The following is an 18,965-nucleotide window of genomic DNA, read 5'->3' as shown; positions in this document are numbered from 1 at the left end:
ATTATATATCTTAAACTCCTTATTAATATATTTCTTATTATAGTACTTTTTCTATATATCTATTACTTCTTGCTATTATTTTTCTAGTATCTCCTATTTTACTTAAATCCTTTATACTCTTTCCTATATTACTAGTACCCTTCCTTTTAAAATATTATTCTTAATATATAGTTTAATACTAGAATAGAATTTATATAAGATATAAAATAGGGATATTCCTATTATTAAATATATAAAGTTATTATATATAAATTCTGTAAGAGCAAGCTTTATTACCTAATTATCCTACTAATAGCTAGTATAGTACCTCAAGTATTATTCTAGAGTTTAATTCAGATTCTCTATTTATTTATTAGTTTACGGGTAGAATACTATACTCAGTTATTATTAAACCTTTAAGTAAAAGTATAGACTTGACCAGAACTTGCTTATAAAAACAGATCCTCTATTAGAGGTTATACCCGCAGGCATATTAAAGTCTTTAATAATATAGTATATAAATAGCTCTGCTAGCTCAGGAGCCAAGACCTCCTTAGTAATCGGAATATATTATACTATTTTTATATACCTATTAATAATAATAAGTATAGAATTATATACTTTACTATAAAACCTAGAAGGAAATAGTCCTATAATAAAGTTTATAGTAATTTCTTACTATAGCTTAAAAAAAAAAAGAAACGAACTAAATATACTATATAGCAGATATCTCTTTACCTTAGTCTATTAATATATAAGACAAGTTCTAATATAGTCTTTTATATCCTTTCTTATACTTTACTAGAAGTACTTTCTTTAAAGGATCTCTAGTATCTTGCTAGTACCAAAATACCCACCTATAGGATTATTATAGTTAGCTTATAGTAATTCTTTTTTAAGAGCCGGCTTATTTAGTATATAGATAATATCCCGATATCTTAATAACCCAGATATATTAAGTTCCCAAGTCTTAATAGCTCTAGTAAAGATCTCCTTTAAGAACTATTTATACTACCGGTATTATACTAATAGATTAAGCCTTTAGTACTATAATAGTAGTTCAAATAATATCTCTCTGCTTTTCTTATATACTATTTCGGACCTAGCTACTCATATAGCTAGAATTCATAATATATACTATTTGTAACTAGCTATACTAGTAATAGGCTCAAGTAGTAATATTTCCGGTATTACTCTATTACTAAAATAGACTTTCTTTTCGGAATTCCTTAATATTTTACTAATTAAGGAATGCTTATCTCCTCTCTCCTGGGCCTTATATTATAATATTATAGGAATAGTATAGTATTCTATTACTACTATCTATAGGGTTCTCTATTCTATATTCTATAGCTTATTATAAAATATAAGTAATAAAGTATCTTTATCTATATCTGCTATAAAGTCTGGCCTCCTTAATAGCCTATTAGTAAAATTACTATACCCTGGCTAGTACTCTAAGATAAAGTTAAAGGCAGCCAGCTTCTTTACTTATCTTATCTATTAACTATTTAGTTTTCTTTTAGTTATAAAGTATTTCAAATTATTATAATCTATCTTAATAATAATAGTATACCGGATATATACCAGGTAATACTACTAAGTACGAAATACCAGAATAATAGTTAAGAGTTCAGAATTATATATCTTATACTTACTCTTAATTATAATTATCTTTTTTAAATAGAAAATAATAAGGTACTACCTGGCTTCTGCCCTCTTACTAAAGAGCTAGGAAATTATACCTATAATTATAAATCCTAAAGTATCTATTTCTATATAAATCTTTAAGGCTAGGTTAAAATAATAAAGAATTAGTACTATTATAAATATAATTTATAGCTCCCTAAAAGCCTTATCTGCCTTATTTATCTAGCTAAACTAATATAGTAGTTTTCCGCTAGTTTTTAGTAAATTAGTTAATTCTTTTACTATCCTAGAATATTTATAAATAAACTTCCGGTAAAAGTTAGTAAAACCCAGGAATACTTAAACTTCTCGAATATTATTTTTTAGGGCCGGCTATTTCCTAATAGCTATAACCCGGCTAGCCTCTATTTCTATATTATCTGGGCTAATTATAAATCCCAGAAACTCTACTCTTTCTATATTAAACTCGCATTTTATTAAGTTTATAAAAAGCTAGTATTACTATAACTACTCGAGTATATATTAGACTACTATTATATACTATTCTGGGTTCTCTAAATAAATTAAAATATTATTTAGATAGACTATATAAATAATATTTATAAGGCTTACTAATATATAATTAATATATACCTGAAATATTACTGGAGTATTAGATAATTTAAAGAATATAATATAATACTTAAAATATTTATAATATATTTGAAATACTATTTTCTACTTATTACCCTCCCGTATTTATAACTAATAATAAGTATTTTTCAAGTCTAGCTTTATATATATCTTTATTCTATAAAGCCTATCTATTATCTTACTAATAAGTAATAATAGTATTTGGTTCTTAATAGTAATCCTATTTAGACCCCGGTAGTTAATATATAGATATAGGCTGCCTCTTTTCTTTGAAATAAACATAATTAGGGTACTAGCTAGACTAGTAAAATAATAGATCTACCTCTTTTCTAAGCTAGTATTAAGATATTCCCGAAGAACTTCAAGCTCTCTTTCTAATAAAGTATATATAGAACTATATAATAGTTAGAATTCTGGTTCCAGATCTATATAATACTCTATTATATAGTAGTCAGGTAATATACCTATAGCCTCTATAAAGAATACTCGGAAAAGGTTCTAATACTTCCTGGAAAGTATAGCTATCCCGTTTATAGTAATAGTAGTAATTCTTTAGCTATCCGTTATAGGATAGGCAATTAATAGAAAAACATATACCTTATATTTTACTACTTTAATAAACTTCCTGATATTCAGAACTTTAATTTTCTATAGTTAAATCTAGTATTTTTATATTATTTCTCTAAAGGAAATCAGGGAGTTAACCTAGTAAAACTATAGAAATTCAAGTATTATATTAATATAATTCAGATTAAAATCACATAATATAAAGTATATATTAGCCTCCCTTTAGTTCCCTAGTATATCCTTAATAATAACCCCAAGAATATAATCTCTATATAAATAAATCCTTTTTCTCTCTAGTAAGAATAAGGAAGTTACCCTTAATATTAATGAAATATCTATATCTAAGACTAACTTCCTCTTTATATAATTAGCCTCTATACCTGAGTTAACTAATACTCTAATCTTTTACTTACCTTTCCTCGTCTTAATAGTAATCTTAATTACTATTCTCGTTTTAGGGGCCTTGCCCTCTATAGTATAAACGAGTATAACTATTACGGAATATACCCGTTTCCCGGCTTCTTTAGTTCTGGGTACTTATATACCTTATAGCCAGATTTATTATAATTATAATAAGTTAGTTTTCCCTGATTTAGGCAAGTAGTAGTATAGTAACCCTTTTTCTGGCAGGTAAAGCAAGTTATATCCGGTCTTATAGATTCTAATATAGGTATTATATTAGACCCTATTACTATACTTTTGCTACTCCGGTTATATAAACCTTATAATAAGAATATATTTCTTTTCCATTTCCCTTTATTATTTCCTCTTTTCTTTCTCTAATTTCCTTTCTTTTATTAACCCGTTAGCTTATTATTATATTTCCGTCGAGTAAACTAGTTCAAGTTATTCTTGACCTTTATAGCTATAGAAATAAGCTTTTCCCTTTCTCGTAAAGCGTTCCCTTAGTAATTAATCTTATCCCGAATCTCCTGCCTCAAGCTACTAAATAAGTTATCCTGCTTTTATAGTAAACCCGTATATCCCAAGTTATCTAATAGGCTATCTAAATAGGATATAAAGCTTTAGATACTCTAACCTGGCTACTATTTTATATCCTTAAACTTGGTAAGGGTATTATTACTACGGTTCTCCGGATCTAAAATAAAATCCTTTATAAACTTAATAAAGGTCTCCTAATCCGTAGTATTAATGCCTACTAATTACTCCCTATACTTCCAGATATTCCTGGCTATATCCTTAAAGCAGGAAGCATAATATATAACCTTTGCTATATCTATAGCCCAGGTAATCCCGCTATCTTTATACTATTTCAGCTCCACCTAGTAAAAGAAGTCCTGGGCTTCCTTAATACTCTTCCCCTTATAGGTTAGTAATTCTCGGGTTTTTAGAGTCCTGCGAACTAAATATACTACCGGTAGTATAATAGGTTCTATAATAGGTATCCGAATATCCTTAAGACAGTAAATCTGAGCTTCCAAATCCTCTAGATCCTCCCTTTATTATATCTCTGCTTCTAACTCAGTAATGCAATAACGAGCCGCCGCTAGCTTCTCTGTTATTATTATCCTGCTAGCTAGTTCTGGGGATATCTGAGTTCTACTTCTTTCTCCTAATTAGGCAGTAGCTAGAGTGGCTAACTAGGCGCTCCCCTGGGTACCTGACTGGGTCGCCCTAGTAATAGCAGAGGCGCTTCTTCTGGTTAATACTCTAGCTATTAGTGGTTTTGTCTGTCGACGGCTTGACTATCTCGCAATAAACTACTCCCCGAAGATTGGATCAATTAGAATATAAGGCACGTAATAGCAGGGTAATATACAAGTAGTTAAGGTAAGTAAGCTACGGAGTAATACTTACAAGTATAACTAATTCCAAGAATTAATTCTAATAAGAGACTAATTAATGCCCCTTCTAAAGCTAGAAGCGTCTCCCTATATATTCCCTAGTACTTAGCCAGGCATGCGAAGCCCTTTACTTAATTAGGAAATCCCATGCGATCCATATGATTCCGATTGCAAGCTGTACCCAAAATAGGAAACTAGATCTACGACATCTGATACCTGTCCATGCGCCATCACGTGTACCCATTACAGGTATATAGAGACCAAAAATAATTTTGAGAGATGCATCTCGGCCTATAATATAAGAAACTATATTTAGCCTTTAAATAATATTTATTATATTACTAGAATGTCTTTAAATATAAGAAGTAATAAAAGACTTACTAGTATAATGGCGGGATTAATGCAATAGTTAAAGGCTCAAAGTTCAAAGAATCTCATGTATTGGAAAATACTAAGTGTAACGGCGCTGGCTGGGGGGCATATGGGAGTGGCTGTCACATGACTGGTTTTACCTAGCTAGCCGGCGTTTCAGTGGTTTTAGCTAGTATTTCCCTCCTTTTATCCCCTCTCCTTCTCTCTCTCTCTCCTTCTTCTCTTTAGCTTAGTATTTTTCAATACATGAGATTCTTGGATCTTTGAGCCCTGGCCATTGCCTCGATCCCGCCGTTACACTAAGCTGTGGAATAAAGTAGGGAGGATGCCTCGACCTTTTAGTATTGTCTCGCCCAAGCATTCCGGCTATTACGGTTGTTACGATATACGGTACTAGTAGGGGTTAGACTAGAGCTAGAGAGGCATCTGGCATCTGAGCGAGGCATCTGTAGTCACCTGATCGTTACACGTGACTCCGAGCTTAAGCTAGCACGTGGGCCCGTACGTAGCTCGCGATTATTTAGATCCGAGGCTTCTTCGGGATCCTCTTCTCTCTTTAGCTTTGAATCGTTAAAATAGAGACAGTCTAACCACGCCTTCCAGGCCCTAGATCTTATACTCGTAACATAATTCAAAGCTCACCCATTTCTCAATCCTGCGGAGGATTTAAATAACACCCATCCGATCGGTTTTCGACGAGTACAGATGTGACGCGCCGTGGCTACTCCCGAACCGGTCAACCAATATCAGAACAAAAGAAAGCCCTAGAACGACTAGGCAAGAAAGCCCTGGACCGGCCAGGCAAGCGGATAGGCCAGCAACCTTACTACTAAACGAAGATCTACAAGAAAGCAAGTCCCGGAACGACTGGGCAAGTCAGAAGGAGCTATGGCACGAGACACTACTAGTATACTACTAGAAGGTGGACCAGAGCCTCTTATTAAGTCTCTTGAGGGGTCCGAGCATCCCGTTAATATTCATAATAGAAGAGATACTCTTTTCCAGAGAGCAGAGAAAGAAGAGAGACCTGCCTTATTAAAGGCAAAGTTCCAAGAGTTACTTTGGAACCCAGAGGCTTTATACGAAGAGATTATCGAGCTAATTCTGAAGACATATAATATCCTTGCCTATAGCGAGAATTATCGGGATTAGCTAAGAGAAACCAAGTAAGCCTTATAAAAGAATAAAGCCATTATTAAGAAGCTTATTATATAGCCTGCCGGGATAACCGGTTCCCCTGCTCTAGAAGATAAATACTTAGTCAAACTCCCTAACTTTTCTATTTTCGAAGATATAACCAAGGATAATATTACCTTTAATAATTAGTTAGTTTAGATTAAGAACAAGCTCTATAATAACTCTAATACCTATTAGATAGAGGACCTTAAGATTATTTATATATCCGGCCATATAGGTAGCCATACCCTTATACTAATTTTTCCTCGCCTAAACCAGGATAGTTAATATATATACGAGACTATTAGGGAACTATATATCTATCTAGAGAAGCTATATAATAATCCGAATAAGGAATATAATACTCGGCAAGTATTTAAGGAGCTATCTATAAAAAAGAGCCAGATCTTTTAGGAGTTCTATATCCTGTTTCTGAGGTATATAGCAGACGGAAATATTAACCTATAGGACCTTAAGGATAACCTAAATAATAAGCTTACCTGGAAGCTTTAAGAGGCCATAGCTATATACTATAATAACCCGGCTATCCGTATTATAGAGTTCGTATAATACTATACTATAAATAACTAGTAAATCCGAGCTTACTATAAAAAGAAAGAATAGGTATCTAAGAAAGCTAATAAAGGTATAGACAAGCCAAGCCCAGGAGGCGCCCCTTATATAAAGCCCGCTCCCAAGACCCTAGTAATAGATAAGCCTACTATCCCGAAGCCTGGATCCTCAGATCTCAAGTACTATAACTATAATAGATTTAGTTATATATCTAGGAACTATCTAGAGCCTAAGATAAAATATATAAAGTAAGTTTTAGTAACTAAGCTAGTAGTACTTACTATAAGTAAGCTATTCAAGGATATAGAACAGGGAAACAAGGACTCCTAAAGGAAGTCTTCTTTTTAGGGCCGTATTATATAAATATAATAGAAGTTGATTTAAGCTAGCTACTAGAAGGTAAAGTATTTATACTTTCTTATATAGTTAGTAATAATAGATTAGATATTAAGACTTCTTCTTTTATTAATACCGGAGTAAACGGATATACTTTTATTAATTTCAAGTTTATAAGAATAATTAAATAATTTCTAGATATTAAGCTTACTTAATTAGTATTACCCTGTAATATAAGAGGATTTAATAGTAAGCAGGCCATACCTATTACTTACTATATTAAGCTTATATTCTTAATTAACGAATAGAAAGTCCTAGTACTTATACTAGTTATAGGACTAGGCAAATATAATATAATTTTGGAATAATAGTAGTTTATAAGTACTAGTATCCTAATTAATTATAAGAATAGAAGATTAATCTGGCCAAATAATTAGCCTAGAAAGAAGAGTTAAAATAAGGTCCTAACTACTATATATAAGAACTTGGAACCTGGGAAAAGCAACTAGTACTAAGAAGATATAGATAGAAGAAATAAAGCTATAGCTATAAATAAGTTCTAGAGATCTTAGCTTATAAAGAGGAAACCTCTTTATTCTCTTCCTAACCCGGGCTCAGAAAGCCGTATATAGTAAAAGAATTAAGCTTAATACTATAGAGAAATACAAGTAATCTTAGGGAATATAGAAGTTTCTCCTAAGTTAGAGACAGGAATATCAAAATTATACTATCTAAAGAAAAGCTATAAGATCTAGTTAAGGCCCTTAGTTAATATTATAGATATCTCGCCGGCCGCTTTCTAGATAAACCTATAAAAGAAGGAGAATCTTTTCTTTATAATATTATTTTTCGAGATTAATAAAGAGCTAGAATTATAATAAGAGAACAAGTTCGTCCCGGGCAAGTAATAGCCAGAAGAGACAGAGCTATAATAGTTAGTAAGAGTCTTACTAGAGGAGTTCAAGGATTTTATAGATATCTTCTTAAAAAAAATATTAAATGTCTTATCCCTATATTAATTATATAACTATAAGATTTAGATTAATAATCCCGAAGGCCCAGAGAGCCTAGGGTATTCCCCGCTCTATTAATAGTTAACCTATAAGCTATAGGAGATTAAGTACTTCCTTAAAAAGAACCTCTAATAGGGCTTTATTAAACTAAGCCAGTTTCCTTTTATATCCCCGATCCTTTTTATAAAGAAGGCTAATAGAGCTCTCTAATTCTATATTAATTATTACAAGCTAAATAATTTAATATAAAAGAACTATTATTCTCTTTCCCTTATTTATAAGACCCTTATATAGCTAGCTCAAGCCAAGGTCTATATAAAGCTTAATATTTGGTAAGTATTCTATTAGATCCGAATAGACCCAGAATCAGAAGAATTTATAATATTTCATATAAGATATAGGGCCTATAAGTATAAGGTCCTTTAGGAAGGCCTAACTAATAGCCCTACTATATATTAGAGATATATAAATAATATCCTTTTTAATTACCTTAATATCTTTTATATAACTTACTTGGATAATATCCTAATTTATTTGAATAATTCCCTGGAATATAAAAACCATATATAAAAGATCTTTTAGTAATTACGGGATACTGGCCTCTAAGCGAATATTAAGAAATTAGAGTTTAAGATTACTTATATAAAATACCTAGGCTTTATTATCTTTACTAGAGATATTAAAATAGATCTAGACAAGATAGTAGTTATTAAGAACTAGTAATTACTAAAGATAGTTAAAGGAATATAAGGCTTTCTGGGTTTTTATAACTTTTATTAGTACTTTATTACGGAATATAGCCATATAATAAAGCCCTTAATAGCTCTAATATATAAGAGAGTTCTATTTAAGTAAACAGATTAGTATTAAGAAGATTTTATTAAGCTAAAGCAAGCTATACTCTCGGTACTAATTTTATACTACTATAACCCGAACCTCTCTACTATAATTAAGACAAATATATTAAATAGAGTTATAGCCGGTATTCTCTTATAATAAGATCTCTAGATAGGACTCTAATATCCGGTAGTATTTTTCTCTAAAACTATATAATTAGTAGAACTAAACTATAATATCTATAATAAAGAAATACTTATTATTATTCTCTTTTTAACCAAATAGTAAGCAAAGCTAGAAGGCCTATAGGAGATATCCTTTATAATTTACTTAGACTACCGAGCCCTCGAGTACTTTATAATTATAAAGAAGCTCTTAGTAAAATAAGCTCGCTAGGTAAAATACCTTTCCTATTACTATTTCAAGTTTATATATCGGATAGGCAAGTCAAATAAATAAGCGGATACCCTAAGTAGGAAATACGAGAATATAACTACCTAAAATAAGGTAATAGTAGCTTACCAAACCCAAATTCTCCTCCTATAATAAAAGATTAATAATAATATTATACGGGATCTCTAGTTAGCCCTAATTAAGGCCTTTATAAGCCCGGCTCAGGAAGAAACCCAGTATAATAGTATCTAGCTAATAAATAAGCTATTAAGTAAGAACCGAGAGTTACTAGAGCTAGAAGAGCTATAGGATAAGGCAAGAAACGAAAAGAAAAGTACTTGAATACTATAAAACAGCCTTCTCTTATAATATAATAAACTATTTATATCTAATAATATAATAATATCTGAGATACCCTTATATACTGCCCTTATTTAGGAGGCATATATATAGCTCTTAATAGGATATCCAGAACAAGTCAAGCTTTAATAGCTTCTTTAGGCCTGCTATTACTAGCCAGGCCAAGGTATAAATATTAATTAGTATAGGAATAACTACTATATCTGCCAATAATCCCATATCTCCAGGAATAAGAAGCCAGGGCTCTTGTATTTATTACTAGTCCCTAACTACTTCTAGTAATATATATTAGTAGATTTCAAGAAGTACCTAGAGAATAGGAATAAGTATAATATAGTAGTAATCTTTATTAATTGCCTAGGCAAGTACCCTATTATAATTTCTATCCGAGATATAGTAATAGCTAAAGAGTTAGTGCCCCTATTCCTTATCTATATAGTTTGCCAAGTTAGTATCCCGGAGACTATAGTATCTAATTAAGGCCCCTAGTTTATATCGGATTTCTGAAGCGAGTTCTATAAGTATATTAGTATAAAGCTCAAGTTATTAATTACTAACTATCCCCAAACCAATAGCCAGACAGAGATTATTAACTAGTACTTTAACTAATAGTTATATCCCTATATAAATTACTACTAGGATAATTAGAACAAATAGGTAGTAATAATTAACTACTAGTAGGTAGCTCTAGTCTATAAGACTATAGGCTAATCCTTATTTCTTATAGAAAAGAACTATAAACCACAGATATTATTTGATTAGGAAACCCAAATATAATTAGGTATCCTAAAGGAAGAGCTAAATAAATAGGAGGCAAAGGCCCTAATAATATAGCTCTATAAATTATAGCAAAAAGTATAGGAGAATATAATATAAGTATAAGAATACTATATTACTCAAGCTAATAAGTACTACTAACTAGTAGACTTCGGAATAGAAGATAAGATATGAATTACTACTAAGTACTAGAAGAATAATTATCCGAGCCGCAAGCTAGCTTACTAAATAGAAGAACCATATAAAATCCTGGAATAAGTAGGATATTTCTTTAGGCTCAAGCTTCCGGAATTAATAAGAATATATCCGGTATTCTATATAGAGAAGCTATATAAAGACCTAGGTAACCCTTTTCCCGGATAAGCAAATCCGGAGCCTCCGCTATTAGAACTATAAGACAGGGAAACGGAGTACGAAGTTTAAGAGATATAAGTAGTAAAACTACTTTATGGAAAGCTAAAGTACCGAGTCTAATAGAAAGGATAGGACCCAGATCCGGAATAGTATCCCGCTTCCTTATTAAGTAATAGCGCCCTAGCTCTTTAGAGCTTCCATAATAAGAATCCCGAATAGCCAGGACCGCCCCAGAATCTCCCCTATTAGTTGGACTACGCCAAGAATAATATACTGCCGGAACCGCATAATACGGACGGAAATCCTTTAAAGTTACATACAAAAGGCCCTGGCCTTTGACATGTAACCTGCGACTTGGAAATTTAACAGGGACTTTCGAAGCTCGGGGACGAGCTTACTTCGAGGGGGGGGGTAATATTACGGTTATTACGATATACGGTACTAGTAGGGGTTAGACTAGAGCTAGAGAGGCATCTGGCATCTGAGCGAGGCATCTGTAGTTACCTGATCATTATACGTGACCCCGAGCTTAAGCTAGTACGTGGGCCCGTATATAGCTCGCGATTATTTAGATCCGAGGCTCCTTCGGGATCCTCTTCTCTCTTTAGCTTTGAATCGTCGAAATAGAGACAGTCTAACCACGCCTTCCAGGCCCTAGATCTTGTGCTCGTAACACCGGCTTAGCTTTGTTTTGCACCTGTTTCCGATATCCTGTTCTTGGCAGATTATGCCGTTATGCCAGCCGTTACAGGTGCTATTTAATTCATATTCTTTTTTTTAAATAATAATTCAAAGAACACGAGTTTCAGTTCTTATTAATTATTTTTTGAATATATTTGTTATATTTTTACCGAGTTTTTGCCGAGTTTTTACAAGAATTATATAAGATATAATCATGGCCTTAATATCTCCTATTATATTCCACTCTTCAAGTTCGATATCTGCAAGCTTCTAATATATTATAAAGCGAAAGTACAGGTTAGACCTTGCCATTAATTCGTGGGTATCTTCAAATGCATTCGCAGTATTGTCTAATGCTATTACTATCTCACGGAAGCGATATTGCCCTCAAACTTGGAACCTGGAGCGCTTCCAGTACCAATACAAAAGCGTGTGGCATTGAAATCCGTTTAACTCGCTAAGCGAGGACGGGCACAATTTTAATGCTGCATTACAGAAATTCTCATAATTCCGCCTTATATTCTATTATTATAAAACTTTCGCCAAAGTTAGATCTGCTTCATTTTTATTATGTAAAGCACTTTTGAGGAGTTTCGGGCGTTCTATTGAGATTTGGTGTGATTTTCTAAATGTAGCGATTTTGGTGTTCCTCGCATTCTGGCAGATGGACGGTTTTCAACACCGCGCGCTTTCGTACTAATAACCAAAGCATTATTTATTCTGTTAGGCCATATCATGCTTGCTTCGAAATGGACCATGCTTATTGGATTGTTGCATTTGATGCCTCCGTCAATGTACAATGACAAAGGCTGGCCCATCTCGACCTAACACCTCAGCGAGTGCTAGTCACGTGAGTCCATGCCTCACCAGGTGGCACGGCATTGTGCTCTTCTCATCCGGGCAGCAAGTGAGCGAGCGAATAAATGCATTCAAAGCGTCCCTTCTCTCACCCACCTGTTCGCAATTCCGTTCTCTGCATCTTGCAATTTCAATTGAATCACGTGGCCCGCCTTCCTCCACTCCTGGCTTTGCAAGAGCACTCCATATCAGTGACGCGCCCATGAGGCAAGTCAACACTATTCATACTTACCGGTGCTTGCTTACGTCAGTGAGTATCAAATTGTAGGCAAAGAAACCCGTACATCTCATCACCAGAATTCTTAGTCTCATGGATCAAAATATGGCTGCCGGGTTTCTGTCTTGAATACATATAGTGCAGCTATTGCTAGTTTGAAAACATGTCCAAAGGTCCAGCAGCGAGCTTGGGACTTTCCATTCCCTATCTTCCACTCCTCTAGCTACCTCGTAGTTCCTTTCGTAAGGCAGGAAAAGGGTCCTGCAATCCGTGGAATAAACTTCGCCCCGGGATGCTAACACCAGCTAACGAACCTTACCTAACCTTCGGGGCCAAGTAAGGTGTCATCCTGGATGATCCATCAACTGAAGGCCATCCTTCCAATCCTCGGATTCCCCGGATCTTGTGCAACCTACGGGAGGTTCTCGTATGCAACTGCCCACAATACAGCGAACGATTCTCCTCACAGGGCCGGTGTTTCGTGCGAGTTTTCTCCGTCCACCAGAGTTGCCACCGTGGCAGTGGTGGTGGCAATTTGGTGCAACACCAAACGATGTTTTGCGCGGCTCTTCGAGTCGGTCTGGAACGGCGGGACTCCGCGTTTCTGTTTGGAGGACTCTGCTGCAAATCGCTGCGAGCCTCCTTGCCTTGAAGTATTATTGCTGACTGGCTGTCCGTCCTTGCCTCGTTCGTCGCCAACGATGTGCCCGTGCACTTGCTCTGCTCTGCTCTGCTCTGCTCCTGTGGTCTTGAAGACGCTTAGACGTGGCCGTAGAAAAGTAGGTTGGGTGGAAAGGTTGGTAGGATTGTAGTCTGTCAGAGAGTGCCTATATACATATGGATGCCTAAGGCCATTATGGCTGTGGGTCCTTATGGCCGTGGGTCCTTATCCTTGCCCTCGGAGATAATTACCGTATCAACCCCAGGCTTGTTCCCAGGCGTCGATTGGTCAGTGGTGGTCTTTCGCTGGGCTAGACTAGCTTCTCCTCAGCCTCTGGCTCTGACAGGAAGCCGGCGTGCCAAGGACCCGCCCAATTCCCCATCTCCACCGTATGCGATTCCTTACCTCCTCTGCACCGCGAACCGCTTTTGCTGGCCCGCAACCAACTCTTCAGCTCTTCCTTACCCTCACTTGCCAAAGTCTCCTCCCCCTCGGGCCTTGCCAGCCTCAGCCTCAGCCTCGACGGACCATGGAGCGACCAGCTTAACGAACGGAGCACTCCCCCGGACAGCCGCTTTTCCCAGCTGGCATCCTAGCCGCGTCAGTCACCCAGCAAAGACAGAGACAGCCTCGACTCGACACCGGCGAGACTGACAATTGCGCCTGGCAGAGAGCAATCCTCCTTGCCAATTGCCAGGGATATGCAACGGGCCCTCTGAATCGACCGCTCCCAAGCCAGCACACGCTGCTGGCTCCCGTCAAGTCGAGAGCGGTACTCAAGAAAGTGTACACATGCACAAGGCGTGGAACATTGGTGGATCGGGATTCGCATCCTGGGGAAGCTGGTCAACATGCGAATCGGTATTCGAGAACAGTTGGCGGCCGTCGTTTTGGTCACCGCATTGGCACCTCTTGCCGTAGGTGTTGCTGGAGAAAGCCCTTCTCCATTTCTCATTCCACCTATGATAGTCTCTCGAGTCATGCCAGTCCTCCCGGAATTTTATTCAATTGCTGACCCTCCATTGCCCAGGTCCTAGCCATCGCCATATGGATAAATAATCACAACTTAGTGGTCAATGTCACTTCTGCAGAGCTCACCTTGGCCGCGAGTTTGAAGGTGAGCGACTTCATTCTAGTTATTGGCCGGGTTTGAAAGATCCCTTTGCTTCTGCGAGAATATCATCTACTGCATTCTTACCGCCCATAATTCCTGGGCAAGGATTCCTCGAACCCCCTCATCGCAAGATTGACATTCTTCTAGGCATCACAAATTGCATCGGACCTCTTACTCATCCAGGCAACCTGTGCAACTATCGTGACGAGAATAGTACTTCAGGATGCACTCAAACAGTTCTATCGAGGAAATCTATCGGATAGCAACTGGACTGCCGCCATAAGGGACGTTGATGGAGCCTTAGCAAGCGGTGGATTTTCGTCTCTCGTTCAGACGATAGTATACTCGCGGAACACAACTGGCAATTCAAGTGGACTGTTAAGGGCGACCGCAAATACCGCGGGGATCCAGTTGCCTGAACAATATCCTAACGGAACGTATGCAATGCTTGGAGATCCCGGTGATTTAGGCTATCCCACAGAACTGTACCCGAACATCACATACGGTGTATCTAATAAACATGACCATGTTGATCCTACGGTAAACGCGGTAAACGCAACTGCATTTCTGGATTTTCCGCTGAACGCAACATCGGCCCTCTTGCTTGGTAATGACTTCCGAGGCGACTATCGAGCTAAGAACAGTTGAGGCTGACTTTTTCAGGACCACTGCAAATCAACAACTCCTATGCGCTGGTGTCCTTGACTTTGCCAATAGTAGATGATGGGAGGCCCGGATTTGTCCTTGGCTTCATGACAGTAGTTGCCGCAGCCACTGCGCTCATCGATGTAAGCCAGTCTCGCGAAGGGTTGGCCAAAACTGGAATTGTGATTTTAGTTGGACCTAACAGGCGCGAAAATCTGTTCAAGTATACACAGCGGCCTGCCACCGACACTTACGCCCCTGCTGCAGGCGCATTGGGAAATGCCTCCGTTCGCTACATTCTGCCTCCAGTTGCCGCTCCCGGAGACTCCGATAGGCACTTGGCTTACAAGTAAGCAGACATACACCCTGCGCCCATCCTGTCGAGTATCAAGCCTGACTGCTCTGTAGTCAAGCTCTCAACAAGAGCATTCGTTCGAACTTTAGCATGGGCCTGTATCCAGCTGCCGTAGCAGGATTTGGAAAGCAAAACAGTGCCATAAATAACGCCAGTAGTATTCTTACTACAACGAACGAAAACAATGTTACTGTTGCCGTCGGATATGCTAGACCGCAAAGTTCTCTCGTGAGCTGGCTCCTGATAGTGGAGCAAAGCCACTCTGAAGCATGGGCGCCCATTAACCACCTTAGGGCTATTGTCTTGAGTTGTGTCTTCGGTACTATTGGCTTCGTCATTCTTATTATTCTGCCCATTGCCCATTACAGTGTCCGACCAATACGAAGGTTGAGAGATGCCACGGAGAAATCAATTGCACCTCCTGGCTACACGCCAAATGGTAGTATCAGATCTGAAAGGCTTGACGAGGCAGATCTATCTGGATGCGAACTCGGCGGTGATGTAGAAGTGAGGAGAAGTCCAACGAGCACATCTCAACGATCAAAGAAGGGCCTATTTATGAAATTGCGAAGGTTGGCGTACCCTGGGAAACAAAAAACTGAAACTGAGCGCACAGAGGATGAAAGGAGGAGAGTCTTCAAGATCCCAGCCAAAGTCCGGGATCGAAAACACTTCATCACTGACGAACTGACGGAATTGACGAAAACTTTCAACGATATGTCCGATGAGCTTATGTTACAATACGAAAGACTTGAACAGAAAGTGGCTGAACGTACACAAGAGCTAGAAATATCCAAGGTCAGCTTGACTTCGTTCCGCCCCTCCAAAACCCCTCGTTGCCACATGTCGTTCCGTTTCAGGCCATGGAGCGCGCAGAATTATATCGCTGATTCCCCCCCACAGAAAGCTGCAGAAGCAGCAAATGAGAGCAAAACTTTGTTCATTGCAAACATATCCCATGAGCTGAAAACCCCGCTGAACGGCATTCTCGGGATGTGTGCGGTCTGTATGGGCGAAGACGATTTGCCAAGAATCAAACGGAGTCTACAAGTCGTATACAAATCTGGCGACCTACTACTTCATCTCCTAAACGACTTATTGACCTTCAGCAAGAATCAAATCGGGCAACAACTGAGCTTGGAGGAAAAGGAATTCCGACTTATTGATATCAAAACACAGATTCTCACGATATTCACGAAACAAGTTCAGGAAGGCAAGATCAACTTTGACGTCCAGTTTCTCAACACTGATACTGAGCCCGATTCGGTACCTTTCACTGAGAAAGTCTTGCCTGCAATGGGACCTCAAGGCGCGGGCAGGTTAAAAGATATGCAGTCAGTAACACCTCTCCTATATCCATGCCAGCTCTCTGTCCAGTCTTACCTCCCTAGCCCTCATGTCAATTTTCATACATTTCTTGGGCGATGGCTAATTGTTGAACAGTCTATGGGGTGATCAACATCGAATTCTCCAGGTGATCATAAATCTTGTTAGCAACAGCCTCAAGTTTACGCCCGAAGGTGGCAAAGTTGAGGTTCGAATTAAGTGCTTAGGAGAAGCAGAGACGGTCTCGGATGGAAGCAGAAACTCCTTGGGATCAAAGCAGTCTTCACAACGCACTTCCAGGAACCGTCAACGCAACGATTCTGGCTCGACTTCTCAGGTCTCAAGGAAGCCTTCCAATTCCGCATCCAACCCAGTAGGGACCGCGTTGTTTTTGAATGCTGCAGATCCAAAATCCACACCTCGAATTCATGTTCGTGAGAGATCACCAACACCTCCCCCAGCCAACGCAAAGGTTTACATTTTCCAATTTGAGGTTGAGGATACAGGACCGGGCATTCCCGAACATCTTAGAGACAGGGTATTCGAACCGTTTGTCCAAGGAGACCTTGGTCTAAGCAAGAAATACGGTGGGACTGGTCTTGGACTGGTCAGTTCTCCTATTTTTGATCTTCTTCCCAACTGGACACCTTTGAAGCGTCCTTGCCGTTTACGAACCACTAAGAAGAACACCCCATTGAGCGTAACAGAGCTGACGTTTTTTTCATAGTCCATTTGCTCCCAGCTTGCTAGTTTGATGGGCGGAAGTATATCTCTTGTTAGTAATGATGCTGTTGGTACTACGACAGGCTCGACTTTCACGATGAAAATACCGTTGAAATACACCCGCTCACGAGCTCCGTCGACAAGCAGCTCTGAAATACATTCCAGGCCTGCCAGTGTGTCAGGCAACGCAGAAGGAAATTGTGCATCAACGCCCAAGATACCTGGGGATGCCAGTCCAAAGGGGGGATTTGAGAAAGATGCCCAGCCGCGACTGGTTGGTTTGAGCCAACCCTTTTTCGCCGCTGCTCCATCCTCATCTTCTACAAAAGATTCTAAGGAGCAATTTGCTGCACTTGGTACCGCCTCTGCTGGGAAAGAGCCAGGTTCGAAGCTTCGAGTCTTGGTGGCCGAAGACAACCTGGTCAACCAAGAAGTCGTGCTCCGGTAAGCCATGTTCAACTATATCAATAATATTGGGCTAACATTATGTTAAGCATGCTGAAACTTGAGGACGTCTATGACGTTGTTGTTGCGAAGGATGGCCAAGAAGCCTATGATATGGTCAAGGAGAGCATGTCCAAAAATCAGTTCTTTGACTTGATCTTCATGGACATTCAGGTTAGTCGATAATTTGTAATTCTTAATGCACGCCTTGTACTAACTTGCTAAGATGCCCAATTTGGATGGTCTTCAAAGTACAAGATTGATCCGACAAATGGGATATGTGAATCCAATTGTCGCTTTAACAGCATTTGCTGAAGAAAGCAACGTTCAACAATGTTATGACTCAGGGATGGACCATTTTCTCAGGTAAACCCAACTCCCTGGCTACTGCAGAATCAGACCTTTAATTATCCTATAGCAAGCCAATTCGACGACCAGCCCTTAAACAAGTTCTAAAGAAATTCGCCACCATTCCCGAAGAGACAGAAACTTCCTCTCTGACTAATAAGAGCTCCACGGCGTCTGAACAAGAGGTTGTGGCATCATCCAGCAAGAATGAGCCTCAAATCCTTCCACTGGCCAACGGAACCAATCCACCCTGACCTGTCTAGGCCTTCCAGCTCGATAGTTCCGGTTACCAAAAATAGAAGCAAGACGATCCACCGTGCCAGTCATCAATATAACAATGCTGCTCTTTGTAGCAGGTGCCATTGTCCAAGCTCGTGGCGAATACACTCGCCCCTGCTTACAACCCGACACCTACTTCGATTCCTTAAGGAGGCAGAGCTCGTTGCTCACCTCTTCTATTTTCAAGTCTTCTTTAATTTCGAAAGATACCCATGATTTTCTTTCTGTCAACAAAAGGTCCGGCGTATCTGGCGAGGAGTTAGCATAAACGACGGATATCAAAAGTGGATACTTGGTGTAATACAATTCCTTTTTGTAACTTGGGCGAGCGACGTTAGCATCCAGGCTCATGGAGCGATTCAGAGGCTTTGGATATTTTGATCCAGACGCATGTACATACGGGATATGATGAGAGCGACCCACCAATTCAGAGATTGGGGGTATTGTAGGAGCTTTGTATCGAGAATGTAAGAGTTCAGGACCCTTTAG

At 38.2% G+C, this 18,965-nt stretch overlaps 1 protein-coding gene across 1 annotated transcript; it reads left to right on the top strand.

The window, feature by feature from the left end:
- Positions 1-14,093: 14,093 nt before the first annotated feature.
- Positions 14,094-18,219, top strand: K444DRAFT_517911 (uncharacterized protein; the record flags this gene model as incomplete). Its single annotated transcript, XM_024873817.1, has 10 exons — positions 14,094-14,159; positions 14,273-14,359; positions 14,504-14,963; positions 15,020-15,350; positions 15,410-16,154; positions 16,260-16,690; positions 16,800-17,289; positions 17,410-17,849; positions 17,900-18,023; positions 18,076-18,219. 10 exons carry the CDS (start codon positions 14,094-14,096, stop codon positions 18,217-18,219), a joined length of 3,318 nt encoding a protein of 1,105 aa, XP_024742664.1.
- Between the last annotated feature and the right edge of the window lie 746 nt (positions 18,220-18,965).

This window comes from Hyaloscypha bicolor (genome assembly GCF_002865645.1).
Source record: "Hyaloscypha bicolor E unplaced genomic scaffold K444scaffold_15, whole genome shotgun sequence".
Lineage (NCBI taxonomy): Eukaryota > Fungi > Ascomycota > Leotiomycetes > Helotiales > Hyaloscyphaceae > Hyaloscypha > Hyaloscypha bicolor.
This window is presented reverse-complemented; position numbering and strand designations above follow the sequence as displayed.